The following is a 16,117-nucleotide window of genomic DNA, read 5'->3' as shown; positions in this document are numbered from 1 at the left end:
CTCATCTCAGATAAGGATATTTCTAAGGTTCTTTCCAGTTTCAAGATTTTGTCAGGCTAAGTATTGATTAATGTGTGATGCTGCTTGCCTCTACATGACATATATAAATATTAGATTTACCAAATATTTTTCTTTATTCATATTTCCTATTAGCTTATTAAACATTCATTAAAAAATTCTTTTAGTGTATATCCTAGAAATTGAACTGATGAGCATCTGCCACACATAAGTGTTTTTACCACTTTCTGGATGATGAAAAGACCATAGAACACCTCACCTTCATTTACTACCCTTCTGCCTTTTGTGTATTGTTACTTTATGGTTTGATGCTCTGTGTATTTTAAACCCCACAGACATTGATTACTATTGCTTTAACCAGCACGGTTTGCTTAGATTTGCCCACCTGCTATGTCAAAGGTACTCTTCATTCCTTCCTGTATTACCATACTTCCATCTGGGGTCATTTTCTTTCTGTCAAAATAACTCCCTTTTCTACTCTTACTGTGGACCTGGGGTTGAGAGGACATGACATTTGACTATTCAAAGAGTGAGATCGCCTGAGATGAGGGTTTACGTGCTAACTAAATGCGACCTTGGGGCAGGGACCCTCTTATTCACTGGGTACCTATAGGGTCAGGCATGGGTAGGTACTCAAATGTCTTTTAAATTGAAAAGTGCCAGGAGATGATCTTACCCACTACTTTATTGAATACCACCCATCTGACTTTACCATTTTATGTTCCTCTTCAGTCTCTCCCTAAAATTAGGTTGGATCTTCATATACCCTCTACCACTGCAGAGGAAAAATGCTCCCCTTTCTAGGGCCATTTGTTGCTTTTGAACCTTCTCCCTTTGACTTACCTTCTAGAAGATTGCTCCTTCAGTCTCCCTTGTATATTCTCTCTCCTTTTCTTCATTGATTTGTTTTCTTCTCCCTACCAGTATGTCAAGGTTCCCTCATTCAAAAAAATCAACCCTTTTTGCTGGATTTTACTACTCCCATAATGTGCTGTCACATCTGTGCACTCTGCCAAACGTTGCAAAAGGATATGCATTCCATACCGCTGCCTCATCCTCTGCTTACTCCTCAACCTTTGTAACTTAGTGTCTTCCCCGCCATTCTACAGAAACTGTTATCTCAGAGACCACTGATTGTACTTTATTTATTAAAACAATGACTCTCAGCCTTCAGATTTCTTGACCATAAGCATTTGGTTATTCTTTTTTCTTGAAACTTGTCCTTTGACTCTTGTGGCCCTACCTGGTTCTCCTCCATCTGACATCTCCACGGACTTCTCTTCTGCACTGTCTTTTCCTAGTGGAGACACCTTGGCCCTCTTCTCTGGCCCTTATGTATCTTATTCACGACCTCTGTGTGGGGGACATTGTAAACTCTAAGTTTTCCTTCTCTCTTGAGTTTTATACTAGAATTCTTACCTACTTGCTAGACCTTTCCTCCCAGATGTATTGCCCACACTTAAACCTCTAAGAATTTACCAATTTCCTCAGAAGAAATCTGCTCTTCCTTTAGCATTCTCTACTTGCCTATTTGTGTCATCATCTCTCATAAGCACATTCTAAGTGATGTCATTTTTCACTGCTGTCTCCTTCTTGCTCTCAACATAGAATAGGTGCTGTCAACTCTACTTCTGTAATGTTTCAGGCATCCATTGCCTTCCCTTTCTTCCCAGTGCAGTCGTCCTAGCTCAGGTCATCAAATCCTCTCTGTAAGTAGCATACCAGTCTCTAAATGCTTTTCTCCTTTCCACTTTGTCTTCCTGATCCATCTGTGACTGAACATTCGGAAGCAGAACTTGGATCATTCTTTTAACTTAGTCAAAGCTTTAAAAAGTCCCCATTGTCTTAAGCTTAAGGTCTGATCTCCTGCACATGGCATGCAGAGCCTGTGCCAACCAGTTCCTGCATAATTTCCAATCCCATCCACTACCATGTGATCCTGCATTCCATGCATCCAGACTGCTCACCATTCCCTAAGTCACAGTTGCCTCTCTCCCGTGCCTCTGCTCTCCTCTATGCTTTCCCTCTGTGACCATGTGACGTAATGCCTACTTCAAACCTAGTTCGAACATTGTCTTTTCCATGGAGCCCCTGGACTCCATTTTCTTCCACCCCAGGATTTAGGGATAGTCAAGAAACACTCTGAATGTCTCTGTCCAAGGAAAATATTGTAATAAATACTCATTGATGAAATATGCTTGTTTCATGTGCATTCATTCCCACATAGTGCTTTGAACTATTTCACTTTTATGTACATGTGTTATTTCTCTCTTCAGACACTGGAGGGCACTAGTGAAATGCTTAAATCACTGCTCAGTCCATGTCTTGGTGTTCTGGAGGGCATTTATGAGTGTGCATATTCATACACTCAGCAAAGACCATTTAGAGGTTTTGTTTTTAAAAATCTACTAAAATTAAGATAAAAACCTAATTATGGATTAAATTGTTAGAATTCAGCTTGAGACATTATTTCTAAGCTTAGCAAATTTAATCACTTTTAAAGGGCATATACATGAGTTTTTGGGCCCCTCTGTAATCCCCTTTGCAATGGCAAAAATTAGGGAATTTTTGGTTTCTAAGAGCAATCTTAGATAAATGCTCTTAAATATCTTGGACTGCACTGACAAATTTAATGTATTTTCTTTATTTGTAAAGTCTGATGAATCTTGCCAAGTGCTCTAAGTAATTCTTTCAAAATCTAATATACTATGAATTAGGTGATTAAGTAGTTTGAAGTATTCCAAACTGCCTACAAACTAATAAGTTTTTTGTTTAAGATCACAAATGTAAATTATTTACTCAATTTACATACTTTAAAATTGGAATTATAAAACTGAATGTGATTCTATTAGGCCAAATAGTCTTAAGTATTATAAACACTGCACTTCAAATGCTCAGTGTGTACAGATTCCTTATCACAAGAACTTTAATATGTCCCTGATGAATTTATTCATTTTCCCCAGTTATTTACTGAGTGCCTGTCAGGTACTACTCACCATTTGGGCCTTTGGGGATACAACATTGAGCGAAACAAAAATCATATTTGTCCTCAGGGAGTTCATGTGGTGGTGAGGGTTGGGGGGAAGAGACAGTAAACATAGTAAGTGAATTGTTTTGCATGTGACAAGGTGAAGGAACACAGCGTGGTAAGGGGGAAAGGAGGCTGCAGCTTTAATGGGGTGGTCACCTAATAAATGCCCTCAATGAGAAAGAGGATTTGACAAGGACTTGAAGGAAGAATTCAGGGAGAATGCAGCATCTGGAGAGAGAACAAGCCTGGCAAAGGAGCCCACAAAGGAGATTTAGAAGGAGTGGCCATTGAGGAAGAAGGGACACAGCACAGTGTCCTGAAAACCAGGCCAGAAAGAAATGTATCAAGGGGAGGTGGTGGTTCATGTGTCACATGATGCTGAAGGCTGTCACTCAACCATTGAGTTTAGCAGCATGGAGGTCTTGGCTGGCCTTGAGGAACAGCCTCGGTGCAGTGATAGGTGCAGAGCTGCCTCAGGTGGGTTCAGTGGACTTGAGGGGAAAGTAGGAAGCAAAGCTTCAACGGGAACTGCTGTAAAAGGAGCAGAGCAATGGGCTGCTGTTGGGATGTCCTGGGATGGTGCCCCGAGGAGGTAGGAAGGGACGGGAGCCTAGTGCAGGCCTTGGGAGCCTGACAGCTCCTCTGACCTGTGGGGGAAGGCAGAGTATATAATAGAGATGCTTTTAGGAAGGTAGATGGGGGATTCTGTGAAATTTTGCTTCTGAAACATCAAGTTTTTTTTAGTGAAATAGGAATTAAGTCACTAGGTGAGGCTGGATAGGGGAGGATGTACTGGAGGTGTGAGGAGAGGAGAGAATGGGGAGCCTAGAGTGTGACTATGTGAGGAAACAGCTGACCCAGGGCTCAGCCAGGGTGTCTCCTGCCGCTGAGCTCTATAAGCACTTCCTAGAGGCTTAGGGACCCGGCCAAGGCCTAGAGGGGTCTGGGTGCCACAAGGGGGATAACTGCATCCCCTGGGGCAGCAGAACTCAGGTAGCACCCCCTTGGTGGGATCAGGCTCTGTGTGGCTCTGGATGCAAGGACAGCTGACAGAGTCCTACCTGCCTGGCTTTTCCAGGCTCTTTACTCCTCTTCAGACCTCCAGGAGCCATGCCTCTGGGAGAGGCAGGACTCGCTGGTCAGAACCTAGCTAACCTGCCTCCCCTTTCCCATGCAGAACCTTAAACACAGCTGGCCAAGAAGGAATAAAAACCAGCCCAGGTTCAAGAAGCCATGGGTTTTAATGGGGGTGAGAGGGAAGAAGGGAGCTGGTGGCAGGATGGTGAGCGGTGCGTATTCTGGTCTCCTGGCTTCTGCCAGGCTGGATGCAGAGAGGGGCCCCGAGCACCCTCTTCTTAGGCATGGGGTCATCAGGGAGAAGTGGGGTGCAGGCCTGCATGACCTTTGCCACTTGTCATGGGGAGGAAGACCCAGAAGGAGGGATGAGCCTGTGATGGCCTGTGTGTGACCGCAGCAATGCTGTGTATATACAGGGAGGAGGGAGATGGGCAGGAGGCAGGACAGCAGCCCATAACCCTAGGACACCCTCACCGTCCACAAGGCCTGCGAGCCGGGTCCTTGCCTTCCTGTGCTGTGCCCCCTGCTGGCCTTTGCTTCTATTTCTTCCGCCCAATCTGGGCCATCAGGTGGGCATTGGCAGCTGCCTTGGCTCGCAAGTTCTTGGCCTTGGCAATGTTGAACAGGATGTTCATGATGTTAGTGGGGACGTCGAGGGACAGAGTGAACTTGGCACGCCGGTCACTCTTGGCCTTGTCCCGGTACAGCCTCCCCCTGAGCTCTCCTTGGGACAGGTATTTGTACTGGGTGCTTCCAGCCCTGCCACCACCTCCAGAGCCAGAGAAGGTCCTTTTCCCCTTGTCTGCTTCCTCTTCCTCCTTTTCCTCATCCTCCCCTGAGGATGGGTCTTGGCCGGGCAGGTAGGGGAAGCTCCTCTTGCTCAGCAGGGGTGCATCCTCCAGCTGGCTCTTAGTGGCTGCAACCAGGGCCACATCGATGCAGCTGGAGAGGGGCTTGGCTTTGTAGGACCTGTGGGAGAGGCCGGCCTGGGGCACCCCCAGGAGCAGGAGCAGCAGTGGGAAGTGGGCCAGCACCAGCATCTCTCCCTGCAGTAGAAGAGAGGGTGGGCAGGGGTGGAGGAGAGGGATCAGGAGGACATGGATTAAATTCAGCAGGGCTTTATGAATCTTCTACAACAGTTCTCAGAGTGTGGTCTCTGAACCAGCAGCAGCATCTGGAAGTTTATTAGAAATGCAAATAATTTTCAGGTCTTTTCCCAGAACTAGTAAATCAAAAGCTCTGGGATCAGCAATCTGTGTTTTAACAAACCTTCAGATGATTCTGATCAGTAAAGCTTGAGAACCAATACAAGTGTTGATGTTTATTTAATACAGTCTTGCATGTACCACCAGCCCTGCAAAATGAGCATCACATGTGCCAAGTAAGCATTTAGTAGCTTATAATGGTTGATTTCAGTTCTCTCATCATTAGCAAGGCTGACTGAATGTGTCTTTAGTGCTTAAAGACAGTGGAGTTCCTGAGGCAGAGTTTTAAGGCTTGTCCCCCCCAGGCCATCGGAGTTTCTTAGAAACCTTCAGGTTTGTTATTTTGGTTGGTTTCACTACTAGATGAATGAAGTGAAAGTGAATTTGGTCTCCATGTAGGACTTTAAGTATCTTACAAAGAACACCTATATTCTCTCATGTTTAGGGCTGATGGGACCGCGATCTAAAACTCTTGGTTGTCTCTGAGAACATGTGGGCTCCTGGTTATCATCATTCTGAATGAGAACGATGGTCTGAGAATTAATGCAGAGACATTGATGTTCAAAGACATGCTTAACCAAGAGTGGGTCAATGTCTTGTCCAGGTGCTTGTTTGCTGGTGTTTCCAAATGCTGCGTAGGCTGTGCAATTGTCCAGGGCTAGCAGCGGTACTGAGCGGTATGAAGGGATCATAGTCTACAGGGACCATTTGAATCTATTCTTTTATTTAAAAAAGGATAAAAGAAAACAAATCTAAGTCTCAGTGTATGATTTATGTTGGGGCTATGCAAACAGCCAGATCGGTGGCCCTCCTGTAACTTGGATGGACTGGGCTTGAAGCCATAGTAGTCCCTGGGCCACCTATCCACAGTGCAGACCAGGACTTCAATTGCTTTCCCTGCAGGACCCGGAGGCTTGTGCTGGGCTATTCACACTGCCTGCCCAGTCTCCTTTGCAATAACAGCTCACAACTGTGTCAGAAGGTGGTCAGAATTTGGCTTGTCTCTGGTCACTGTGCCTTAGGAAAATTATGAAGTTGGCAGAATTTATCTCCTGTATCCCAGGACCAAACTCACTCCATGGACCCCTTTGCCTGTTCTGTGGGCACACTCTCTCCAGCTCTGAAATAAAGACATGAAATCATTAACTTCGCTGTCCCCCTTTGTCATGCATGTGGAAAACATGTGAGGTCAGAATGTGTGGGATTTTGTCTTCTCCTAGAGGGGGCAGAGCTGGCTGCCCTGCATGCCCAGCAGGCTGAGTCCCTGCATCACTTGTTCCCAAGTGCCATTGTCAGGATGACACATGAAGGGGAAAGCCTGAACTTTTTCACTGTGGTGCTTCACTTGGACTTGAAATTTATTTTCTGCCTCAGGCATCATTATCTTCCACAATAGGAAGCAAGAAAGACGTTAGCTATGGACCTTGGGGGAGTTCTTTTATTAATACAGTTTTGCAGTAAATAAGAAACACTGGGATTTTTTAGTAAGTAAAATCCACCTGGGGATTCCTGGGGTCATCTGGGGATTCTTCTGGGCAGTAAGCAGAGCAGGCTGGCATAGGGTCATTTCGTTTTCTGTGGTGACAGTGCAGAGAAGCTGGGAGGGGCTGGCAGATAGAGGCTGAGGTCTCACCTCACTCTGCAGCTTATTGTCAACATGGCCTTGAGCAGGTCATTTCCCATAAAATGGATGGGACTGAACTCAAGCCCTTTCCAACCTTCTTTATACTGTGAATAGATAGGACTAGGATTGACCCTTTAAAAAACTGACCCTAGTTCTCTCTAGAGGAGAGTCATATCAGTCCTTGCTCTTTCCCTTACCCTGGACACACGTCTGCACATTGACTTGGCTGCTTGTCTATATAAGCCTGTTGTTTTCCTAGGTACTCCACATTACAGCCACTGCCTTCCTTTAACTTTTTTTCTTAAGAAACCAGGTTGCTTTATTTCTTCATTTATTTTGCATCCCAAAAATTTGGAGCTTAAAAATGGAGGTAAAGGGGGATGACAGCTATCTCAAAAAGTGAAAAATTAAATTAAAATGGAAAAGCTCTTGGTTGAACCACACTTAAAGAAGTCTGATTCATATCTGTTTACACATAAATAATCTGCAGGTTCTATTAGGGTAAGATTTGCTTCACACACAACCATTTCTGAAATGATTTATATCTACATCTAGATATGTATCTATGGCAGCTAATTTGATCCTGTGCGCCAGTGTCTTTGTTGTGTTGTATTTCTGTCTATATAATGCTTTCTCCATCCTAACCCAGGCAGGTTCTTCTTGCCTTGATGTCAGTCCAAGTTAGCAGTTCTCAGTTTCAGAATCCTGTAAAGGGGTTGTTCACACATGGGTTACTGGGCCCCATCCCCAGAGTTTCTGAATCAGTGGGTTTGGGATGAGACCTGGGAATCTGGGTCTCTAACTGGCAACACAAACCACCTTTCTCAGAATTCAGTCCATCTCTGAGCTCCTCAGAACTGCGTGCCAAATTCCCAGAGGACATTGTACAGGGTGTTGGCTGTCTCTATGGAACAATGGCCTTATCCTATCTTTAAATGCTGTGCTCAATCACCAGATGTTAAGCTTTGCTGTTTTACTGAGGATCCAGATCGTAGTGTGAATTGTGGCTCTAGCTGTCTTACCCTGTGGAGGCTCTGAAAGTTTGGGAGCAATTTCAAAGGGCTTGTTTAGCCTGAAAGGATTAAAAAATAAATAAAAACCGATTCACAGAAAAAAGGGCCGATGCTGGCAGAACGGCTTTGAAGAGGCCCATCTCTCTATCAGTCCCTCTGTCCCTGTCCCTTTTACAGACTGGACTCTGTCTTGCCTCCCACTCATTAGCTCCCCAACTAACTGCCCTGGGTCCCCGTGTTTCCATCTGTATATCAGGGCCTGAGTCCCAGATCCTCTCTCTGTCTTTTGTTTAGCTTTGTTTAGGGTTCAGTGTTAAAGGAGGAACATCTCCACAGGACATGCTCTGCTGTGCTCTGAAGTCTACTTCCTAGGCACTTTTTCCTCTTACACTCATTGGATTCTTTTGCCATCATCGCTGGCAAAGGTTAACACAAAGGTTAAGGCTTTTTCTGTTGCTGGCCGCAAAGAGGTGACCCCATCTATTAGATTTCAGGGGGAAGCTCTCCACTGAGTCTGCTCCATCTGAAACCTGAAGCTCACTTGCTTTTGGGCCTCTAGGAGCTTCCAAGGTTCGCACTCCCTCCCTGGAGCTGCAGCAGAGTCACGCCCTAGGATGCAAGCTGGTGGGGATCAGACTGAAACTGAGCACCTAGGAGGGAAGAGGGTGGCGGGCAGAGGGTGGGCCATGAGCCAGAGGATGCCAGAGGCCTCCCCCACTTTACTCAGTTCATCTGCAAACTAGGAAGAAGTTGAGTTAAAAAACATTTTATAAAACCCTGGCTGTAGGACCTAGGGAACCTTTAAGCATTTCAACAGGTATTCTTGTAATGAGATGTTTTCTAGACTCTGGAGGTATTTATGTGTAACACACACACTCACTCACACAGATGTACAGAATTCTAACAATTCATCCTCAAAGTGAACAGTGAGGGCTCATACATGACGGAGTTATCCCCTAGGGAGGGAGGAACAGCCAGAGAAAGTTGATATGTTTCAAATAACACTGATTCTCGGCAGTCTTCATATTCATTTCCTTATCTCAGCCATTCTGGGTGTATATGTATGTCCCTGTGTGTGTGCATGCGCCAGGTTGCTACATTTGAGAACACTGTAGACACATTTTCTCAGAAAGCTTGGACGTCAAACATCTCTTGTTATGGTTCCTCCCTTCACAGGGAGTACCTGTTCATTACAGGTATCTGGCCCCTTCCTCTGGTGCCCCAGCATAGCCAGGGGGAAGGACTCTGTGCTCTAGGGGCAGAGGACCTGGGTTGGAGAACCCCCCACCCTCCCAGTTGCCATGTCCCTGGAAGGAGATACCACCTGCCTCCCAGGTATGTGGAGGGAAGGAATGCAGATGTTATGGCTGTAGACTCTGCAGCTAAGTGGCCAGTGTAGGCATCCTGCCAGCATGGGGAATAATGTCCCCTAGTTTCAACTCTTCACCCCAAGTCTGTTTGCAAACAGGCTTGTCATGTTCACAGCCAAACTTTGCTCAGAAAAGTGCATTTGTTTGAGCCCATTCTGCCTCCCCTCTTCTACCTTTTGCACAGCAGTTATCTCCCAACACAGGGAGGGTCTCTTGGCCACCTAAGAAGCATCTCCCTGGTGTCTTGGGGGCCGGTTTCTCCTTCTTTAACATGCAGCCATGGTGCTCAGCACTGTGCCCCTCAGCGGGCACCCTCATCTCTCCCCCAACCCCTCCTGCCTCAGTTAAGACAAGTGAATGTATCCTTCATGAAGAAGTCCCCAGCCAAGACTCACCTGAGAGTGTGGCCTTCTCTCCGGAGTGGAAATGCTCACTGAGGCGGCTGCAGTTCAGGACCAGGAGGTGGGCCCCAGGGACATCCCCCAGAACTTCTGTGTCCGCTGGGTCACGGCTCCTTCTTGTATTGTTCCTAAGTGGGCTGTGAGACTTCCTCTCTATGGAAACCACTCCGCTCCCTCGAGCATATATATAAAAGTGACAGATCACAGGGAGGCTTGTAATTCCAGACGTTGTGTCTACACGGGGATGCAATTTCGTTTAAAATACAACCACACGAGCTGCCTGTATCATGGAGATGACAGGCACTGTGCATCCTTGACCCCTCCTACCTGCGTCCCCACCCACCCTCCCATTACCTCCTGCCTTCCCTCCTGCCCAGCAACTTGCTTCGCTGATGAACAGAAAGAACAGTATTAAACTGAGAAGCAGCCTCTGAAGATTTCACTGCTGATCAAAGTTCCTACTAATCTCAGCTTTCCTACATCCCATCACTCTACACCTCCCTTTAGAAAGCTGGAGCCAGGACCCCTTTGAAAGTAGAGAAGGTAGCCTGAAGCTATCTCTTGTCCTATAAATCTCATGGGTCCTGACCTGCAGTGTTATCTCAAGCTACCCACACAAACGGGCAGGCACAAAGTACCTAATTTTTTGATGGAAATCACTTGAATTTTACCCACTTTTGTTCGTCCATCTGATGAATATATTTTGAGAACCTGTGCATACCAGGTATTGCCAGGGCACTCAGGAATTCAAAGAAGTAAGTTGAGGCCCCTGCTCTTCCCGGGCACTTGCAAGTTGGAAATATATGTAAAAACAGCCTAATTTCAGCATGGCCAGTGCCGTCCTACAGAAGGAGTACCCTTGTCCTGGAGACTCAGAACAGGTGGCATGTGCCAGGGAGGAGAGCAGAGGTTCAGACAGAGGAAGAAGAGAGGCGCCAGTGGAAGGAGGGTGGGCAGTGGTGGTTGGAAGGCCAGGTCACACTGGAAAGAGCCAGAACTGGGCCTGGGGATCTGGATTGCATTCCAAATGTAATGGTGTAGGTGGAGGGGAATTGAGGCAGGTGATGCCCTGATTTTCCAGAAGAGGGCATGGGCTATGAGAGGAGTGACACACAGGGGACCACAGAGGCACTTGGGGACAGTTGAATGAAACTCCAGGCCTCAGGTGTGCCCAGGGCTCTTTTCCTATCCACCCTGAACCTTGGTCTGAACCCATGTTTTCCCCTGGCCTTCAGGCAAGATCTCAGCTTCTGTCCTAGAGGGGCACTCTTATCTCCTGAAATCCCTCTAGATGAAAGGGTGAGTGGATTTCTGGAATGATCAAAGCTCTCTAATACTCATGGGTATTTTGCGGGACAAATGGAAAGCGCTTGTGGAGAAGGACCCCGAGACTTCACATGGATGAGGTGGGAGCCGTCAGCCCCTTGGCCCATTCTGGGTTGGCTCTGGGACTGGCAAAAGTTCCCATGAGCTGTCAGTGTGTGAGTGGACAGGGCTCCACGTGGGGCCCTCACAGAGCTGGGCCAGGAGTGAGGTGTGGTCCTAACAGTAACTTCCTTGGAGAGTAAAGCCTCAAGAAGCAGTCCATTTGCTTTATAATTTGAAGACTGCATCTGGCTACATCTGATGGAGGATTGGAAAGAGTCTTGGACAGAAAGAGAGTGATTAGTGAGCAAAACCTCCTAGGGTGGCCTTTCCAGTAAATGATGATTTCCCTTCCCACTCTGCATGTGGTATTCTGCTACTCTGGCACTCTGCTCTGGCCTTGGTGAACCATTGTATCTTCTATGCCAGCATTAGAGAATGTTGTTTAGGGATGAGACTATTCTGCAGAGAGTATGTGGAGGGCCAAGGTTTTAAGAGAAAGCTGATCAGCATCATATATGAATAGAAATGGCTCATTTCCCCAAAGTGCTCAGAGCACTTACACATAATAAAGTAATTATTGTCTCAACTCCTGAGCTAGACAGTAAAAGAAAAAGACAGGAAAAGGGAATTAGGGAATCATAGGGCTTGATTTGTAGGAGAGAGGTTTTGCCTTGCCGTCAGGAAAGAGTTCCCACTTCTGCCTCTGTTGCTGGCTTGGTCATCTGGTTGTGACTGTCACATTCTCCGCTCCTGTTTCCTGTTTTATAAAATGTAGATTAGTGTACCTCCCCAATTTTTCCAACAAGGCTGATGTCAAGATAGTAGTTGTAGGAAGTTGGTAAAGTTTTACATGCACACAAGACTATTATTGTCACCCTGATTGTTCCAACCTCCCCTTATTTTCCCTGACTGATTTTTAGTTGACTTGGCAGTTTTTAGAGGATGTGTGTGAATCTCCCATTGTTTGTGGATCTGTCACTTTCTTCTTGTGGATCTGTCAGTTTTTCTTTTTATAGTTGGAGTGTTGGGTACACAAAAATGGTCCCCTTTATCATTTTGCTGTAAACCCCTTCTTGCCCAGTAACACTTTTTGTCTTAAAATCTGCCTTAATAGCTACTCCAGTTTTCTGTTGGTTAACATTTGCATAGTGTATTTTTTCCAGTCTTTTCTGTGTCAAAATTCTTTTATATTAATTTAAATTAATATATTTAAATATAATTTAATATAATTTAAATAGTATATATTAAAATTAAAAAAATCTAGTCTAGCAATCTCTGTTTCATCAAGGTCTCTAACACGTTTGAACTAACAGTGATTACTGATATATTTGAACTTTCTGTCATCTTAATTGTGCTATTTGCCCCCTTTTTTCCCCCTATTTATTCCCGTTTTCTTTTTCTGTATTCTGCTGGATTAATTCATTTCGTTTTCATTTTTCTCTCTATTAGTTTATAACATAAGCATTTAAAGCTACAACTTCTCCTCTAAGCTCTGCTTTCATTGCATCCCACAAAAAAATGAATACAGCCCCCTTATAACCGGGTGAAATTGTTCTAGTCATTGGGTAGGAGAGAGCCTTGCCTTGACCTGGGTTTCTCCCAACCTGCAGGCTGGGTTAATGGCTCATAATTAGCATTCATGCAGAAATAACACACCCATTACCCTGCAGTCATTTCCGGCCCTTTCTGATACAGGTTCTCTAATGCCTCCTTCCAGATCAGAAATTGTTTTCATGAACTTTGTATCCACCTTGAAACCAGCAGCAGTGGAAACTTGTGGGGAAAGTTGTGGGCATCTCCACAGCCAGGTGCACAACTGACTTATCAGGCATTTTATGGTCCTCTCTGATGGCTGATTGATTCATAGAGCAAAGTTCCTGGGGGCCATGGGCAAGATGCAGTTGCCTCCATCAGGGCACATGAAACAGAATCAAAAGCTTTCCTTCTTTCCCTAGGGAAAGGGATGATGTGTGCTTTCTTGGATGACCTGGCATGGCTGTCCTCTGCCACCTTCTTACACTCAGGCCCAGTCACTGGTCTGTTTGCTTGATGTGTAGACAAAGTTATCAATACCAACAGTTCTGCTTAGAGGGTATATGTTTTCTCTAGTGACAAAGGAAGTGGGAACTCTTTGAAGTGTCTACACAAAGCCACAGACTGTGCAGCCTGCTCTCAGACAGAGGTCCAGGTTTGTGAGTTCTCCCATGGTTCCCCATGGAGCAGTGAAGTCAGTGGTAATGTGGTCAAAAAGATACAATCCTTCCAAGGGCAATAAGCTCACCTTTGCCACTCCTGCCCTTCTAACCATCACCTCTACCACTAAATGTGTTTTGGAGCCTCAGTCCACATGCCTGTAGGTTAATTGGGTACAATGCTCCATCATTAGTCAATCAATCAATAAGAAATAAAACCAGTCTCTTCCTATCTGCTGTGAATTTTAATCTGTTTGCCTTGGCAAGCCTAGGCTTTGGAGCTGGTTGTGGTCTATTTCTGTCTGTTATCTGTCAGTGGCTTGACACTGAGCTTTATCCACCACTAGGTCCCCAGGAAAGGTACAAGTCACACTGAATCTGAACATCAGTAGAGGCAAGAAATAAAGTTGGCTATAATTATTCCAAGTGGTTGTGGTCTGTAAAGTCCCCAGGAACAACGAATTAGCAAATACTGCCTTATTGATCCTAAGAATTAGGTTCCTGCAAGCCTGTGGTCATTATTTCATCAACTGATCAATACAGAACCTTGTTTTATAGGTGCTTCTGTTTAGAGATGCCCTATTTAATATATATCATTGATTCATTAATATTGAACTCAGAGCTGATAGCACTATACCTGAAGCATGAACAAAGCTTATCTAGCACGTGTTTTCTCCACGAGGCATGTCAGCCTTCTCGCACGTAGGAACACTGGGCAGCACTTCATTTCCACTGTAGCTGGGAATGTGCACTTTGGGAGGCTCAAACTTTTCACCACTCTGCACATGTGCGTGTCCCCGAATGACTGCGCCAGTGCCACAGGTATTAACTTTGGAGTTACAAATAAATTACAATAAATACATGTTTTGAATTTTTTCATAAAATGGACAATCTTGCAGTATGAGACAAGATAATATTTTGGATGTATTGGGTTAGGTAAAGTATATTATTCAAATTCATTTCAATTATTTCTTTTTACTTTTAAAAATTTGGCTACCAAACATGTTAAAATTACATATAACATGATCACCTTATATTTTGATTGGACAGTGCACTTCTGGAGAAATGATGTCATATTGGGGAGGTCAAAACTATGCCATGGGAAGACGGTGTATGTCGAAATTAGACAAGTTTGTTTTCACAACCTGAATGTGGCTGGTCTTCTGCCAGTGTTTTATACTCTCTGGGTCTCAGACCGCTGTCCTCAAGAGTTAGGGTGAGCATACCTAGCATGGGGGGTTGTGAGAATTAAATAAAATGTGTCTTATCAGCCAGCACAGTACCTAGCCTGAAAAATGCTTACAAGGTCTAAATTTCCTCCCTTTCTTTCTGGCAATGGAAATCAAAACTCTATTAACTTAAGCCAATACTGTCATAGTGTATGTGAGAACCTAGCTTTTCAGATGCTTCTTAGCTTTGAACATTAACACTATAAAAATGTTTCCCTGTTTGTTTTCATTTGCTTTTCTTCGTGTTAGTGAGGCTGGTCATTTTTCTGACACTGTTGGTGGTAGTACAAACGTTTTCTGAAATTTCATCAAGAATCTTCAGAAAGTTCATTTATCCTTTTCTCCAAATCTTTTAAAAAAAAAGTCAGAGATGAAGATCAGGACACATGTTTGCGAAGCAGGGCTGTGTCCCGGAATCTTCATGCTTAAGGTCAGGTCAGAATGTTTAAGTCTAGGTTGAACTGGGATGTTATTTCTGCCCAGCAGTGGATGAGCTCTATGAGAGGCGGCGGAGTGGCCTGGGTGGGGGTGCCGAGTGCTCACTTAAGCCCAGGCTGTGTTGCTGGTGGCTCTTTGCTGCAATGTCCCTCTTTTTCATGTCAGACCCCACTAACCTTTCTATTCGCAGCCCCTCCTCCTCCAGACACCCTCTCCCTCCCACTCACCACCCGCTTTAATCCTGGTGACATTTTTGTAGGGAAGACCCTTACTCCTTTACTTCGACTCTGTGATTCTCCCAAACATTTTGCTTTGTGCCAGGCATCCCCTCTGCTCTCGTTTATGCTTGGGTCTTTGAAACCAAAGCCAAGACCACACTTGTCATTTATCTGCCTGTCCCACCCTCCCTTGAGTAACAACAGGCTAGCCCAACCAATTAGATAGGAGATGGGGAAAGAAAGAATGTACTGTCTTGAGAAACACAAAGACTTCAATACATCAAAATATTATCCCTCTACACCTATTGCATGAATGTGTGGGAGCAAGACCTTTGCTCAGTAAACTCTCTCCCTCACTTCCTTAGAAATCCCACTTGCTGTATGTTATTTTATCTAATTATTTTTATTTTCTCTCTTCTCTGTATGGCTTATGACAATGCATGAGATATTAATAAAATGATTCAGACAGGTGGTTAACATATAATTGAACATATATTAGTAGTTAGTCCTTGCCCAAATATTAGTTTATTGATAGTGATCTGTGCTCTTTATCATGAGATGCCATTTTTCCTTAAATCAGTATTGTCCTGCTGCTTCTCCTGAATCCAACAGGACAGCAGAACCCAGCTGCGAGAGGGTTCAGATGGATGTTGGTAGGAATTACCTGTTTTAAAAAGAAAAAGAAGAGAAATCTCATTTGACTTCAGAGTGATGAATTTCCTTACTCTTGTAACTGTGGTAAAGAATATGTACTGTAATCCATATAAGACTTGATTATTTGGACAGTAGAGTGGAAATGATATGGAGAAAATTCTCTGTCATAGAAGCAGGATCTTTTACTAGCATACCCTAATCCTTACTTTCTAAAACAAGCATGTAGGACGGCAGTAGCAGAGCAGGACTTGTGACTGTGTGCTCACCACAGATTGAACA

The 16,117-nt window shown here is 44.7% G+C and overlaps 1 protein-coding gene across 1 annotated transcript; it reads right to left on the bottom strand.

Annotated features, from left to right (window-relative positions):
• Positions 1-4,302: 4,302 nt before the first annotated feature.
• UCN3 (urocortin 3) lies at positions 4,303-9,966 on the bottom strand. Its single transcript, XM_036888279.1, has 2 exons — positions 9,734-9,966; positions 4,303-5,172 (listed from the first exon to the last, which is right to left on the bottom strand). The coding sequence occupies exon 2, from the start codon at positions 5,164-5,166 to the stop codon at positions 4,666-4,668; it is 501 nt and encodes a 166-aa protein (XP_036744174.1). The 5' UTR covers positions 5,167-5,172; positions 9,734-9,966; the 3' UTR covers positions 4,303-4,665.
• Positions 9,967-16,117: the final 6,151 nt, after the last annotated feature.

Source organism: Manis pentadactyla, chromosome 3 (assembly GCF_030020395.1).
Source record: "Manis pentadactyla isolate mManPen7 chromosome 3, mManPen7.hap1, whole genome shotgun sequence".
NCBI classification, from domain to species: Eukaryota; Metazoa; Chordata; class Mammalia; order Pholidota; family Manidae; genus Manis; species Manis pentadactyla.
The sequence above is the reverse complement of the archived record's forward strand: the minus strand, read 5'-3'. Positions and strand labels throughout refer to the sequence as shown.

Bases quoted from the DNA above. Each gene is read 5' to 3' on its own strand.
- UCN3 (XM_036888279.1), bottom strand. From the start codon at position 5,166: ATGCTGGTGCTGGCCCACTTCCCACTGCTGCTCCTGCTCCTGGGGGTG.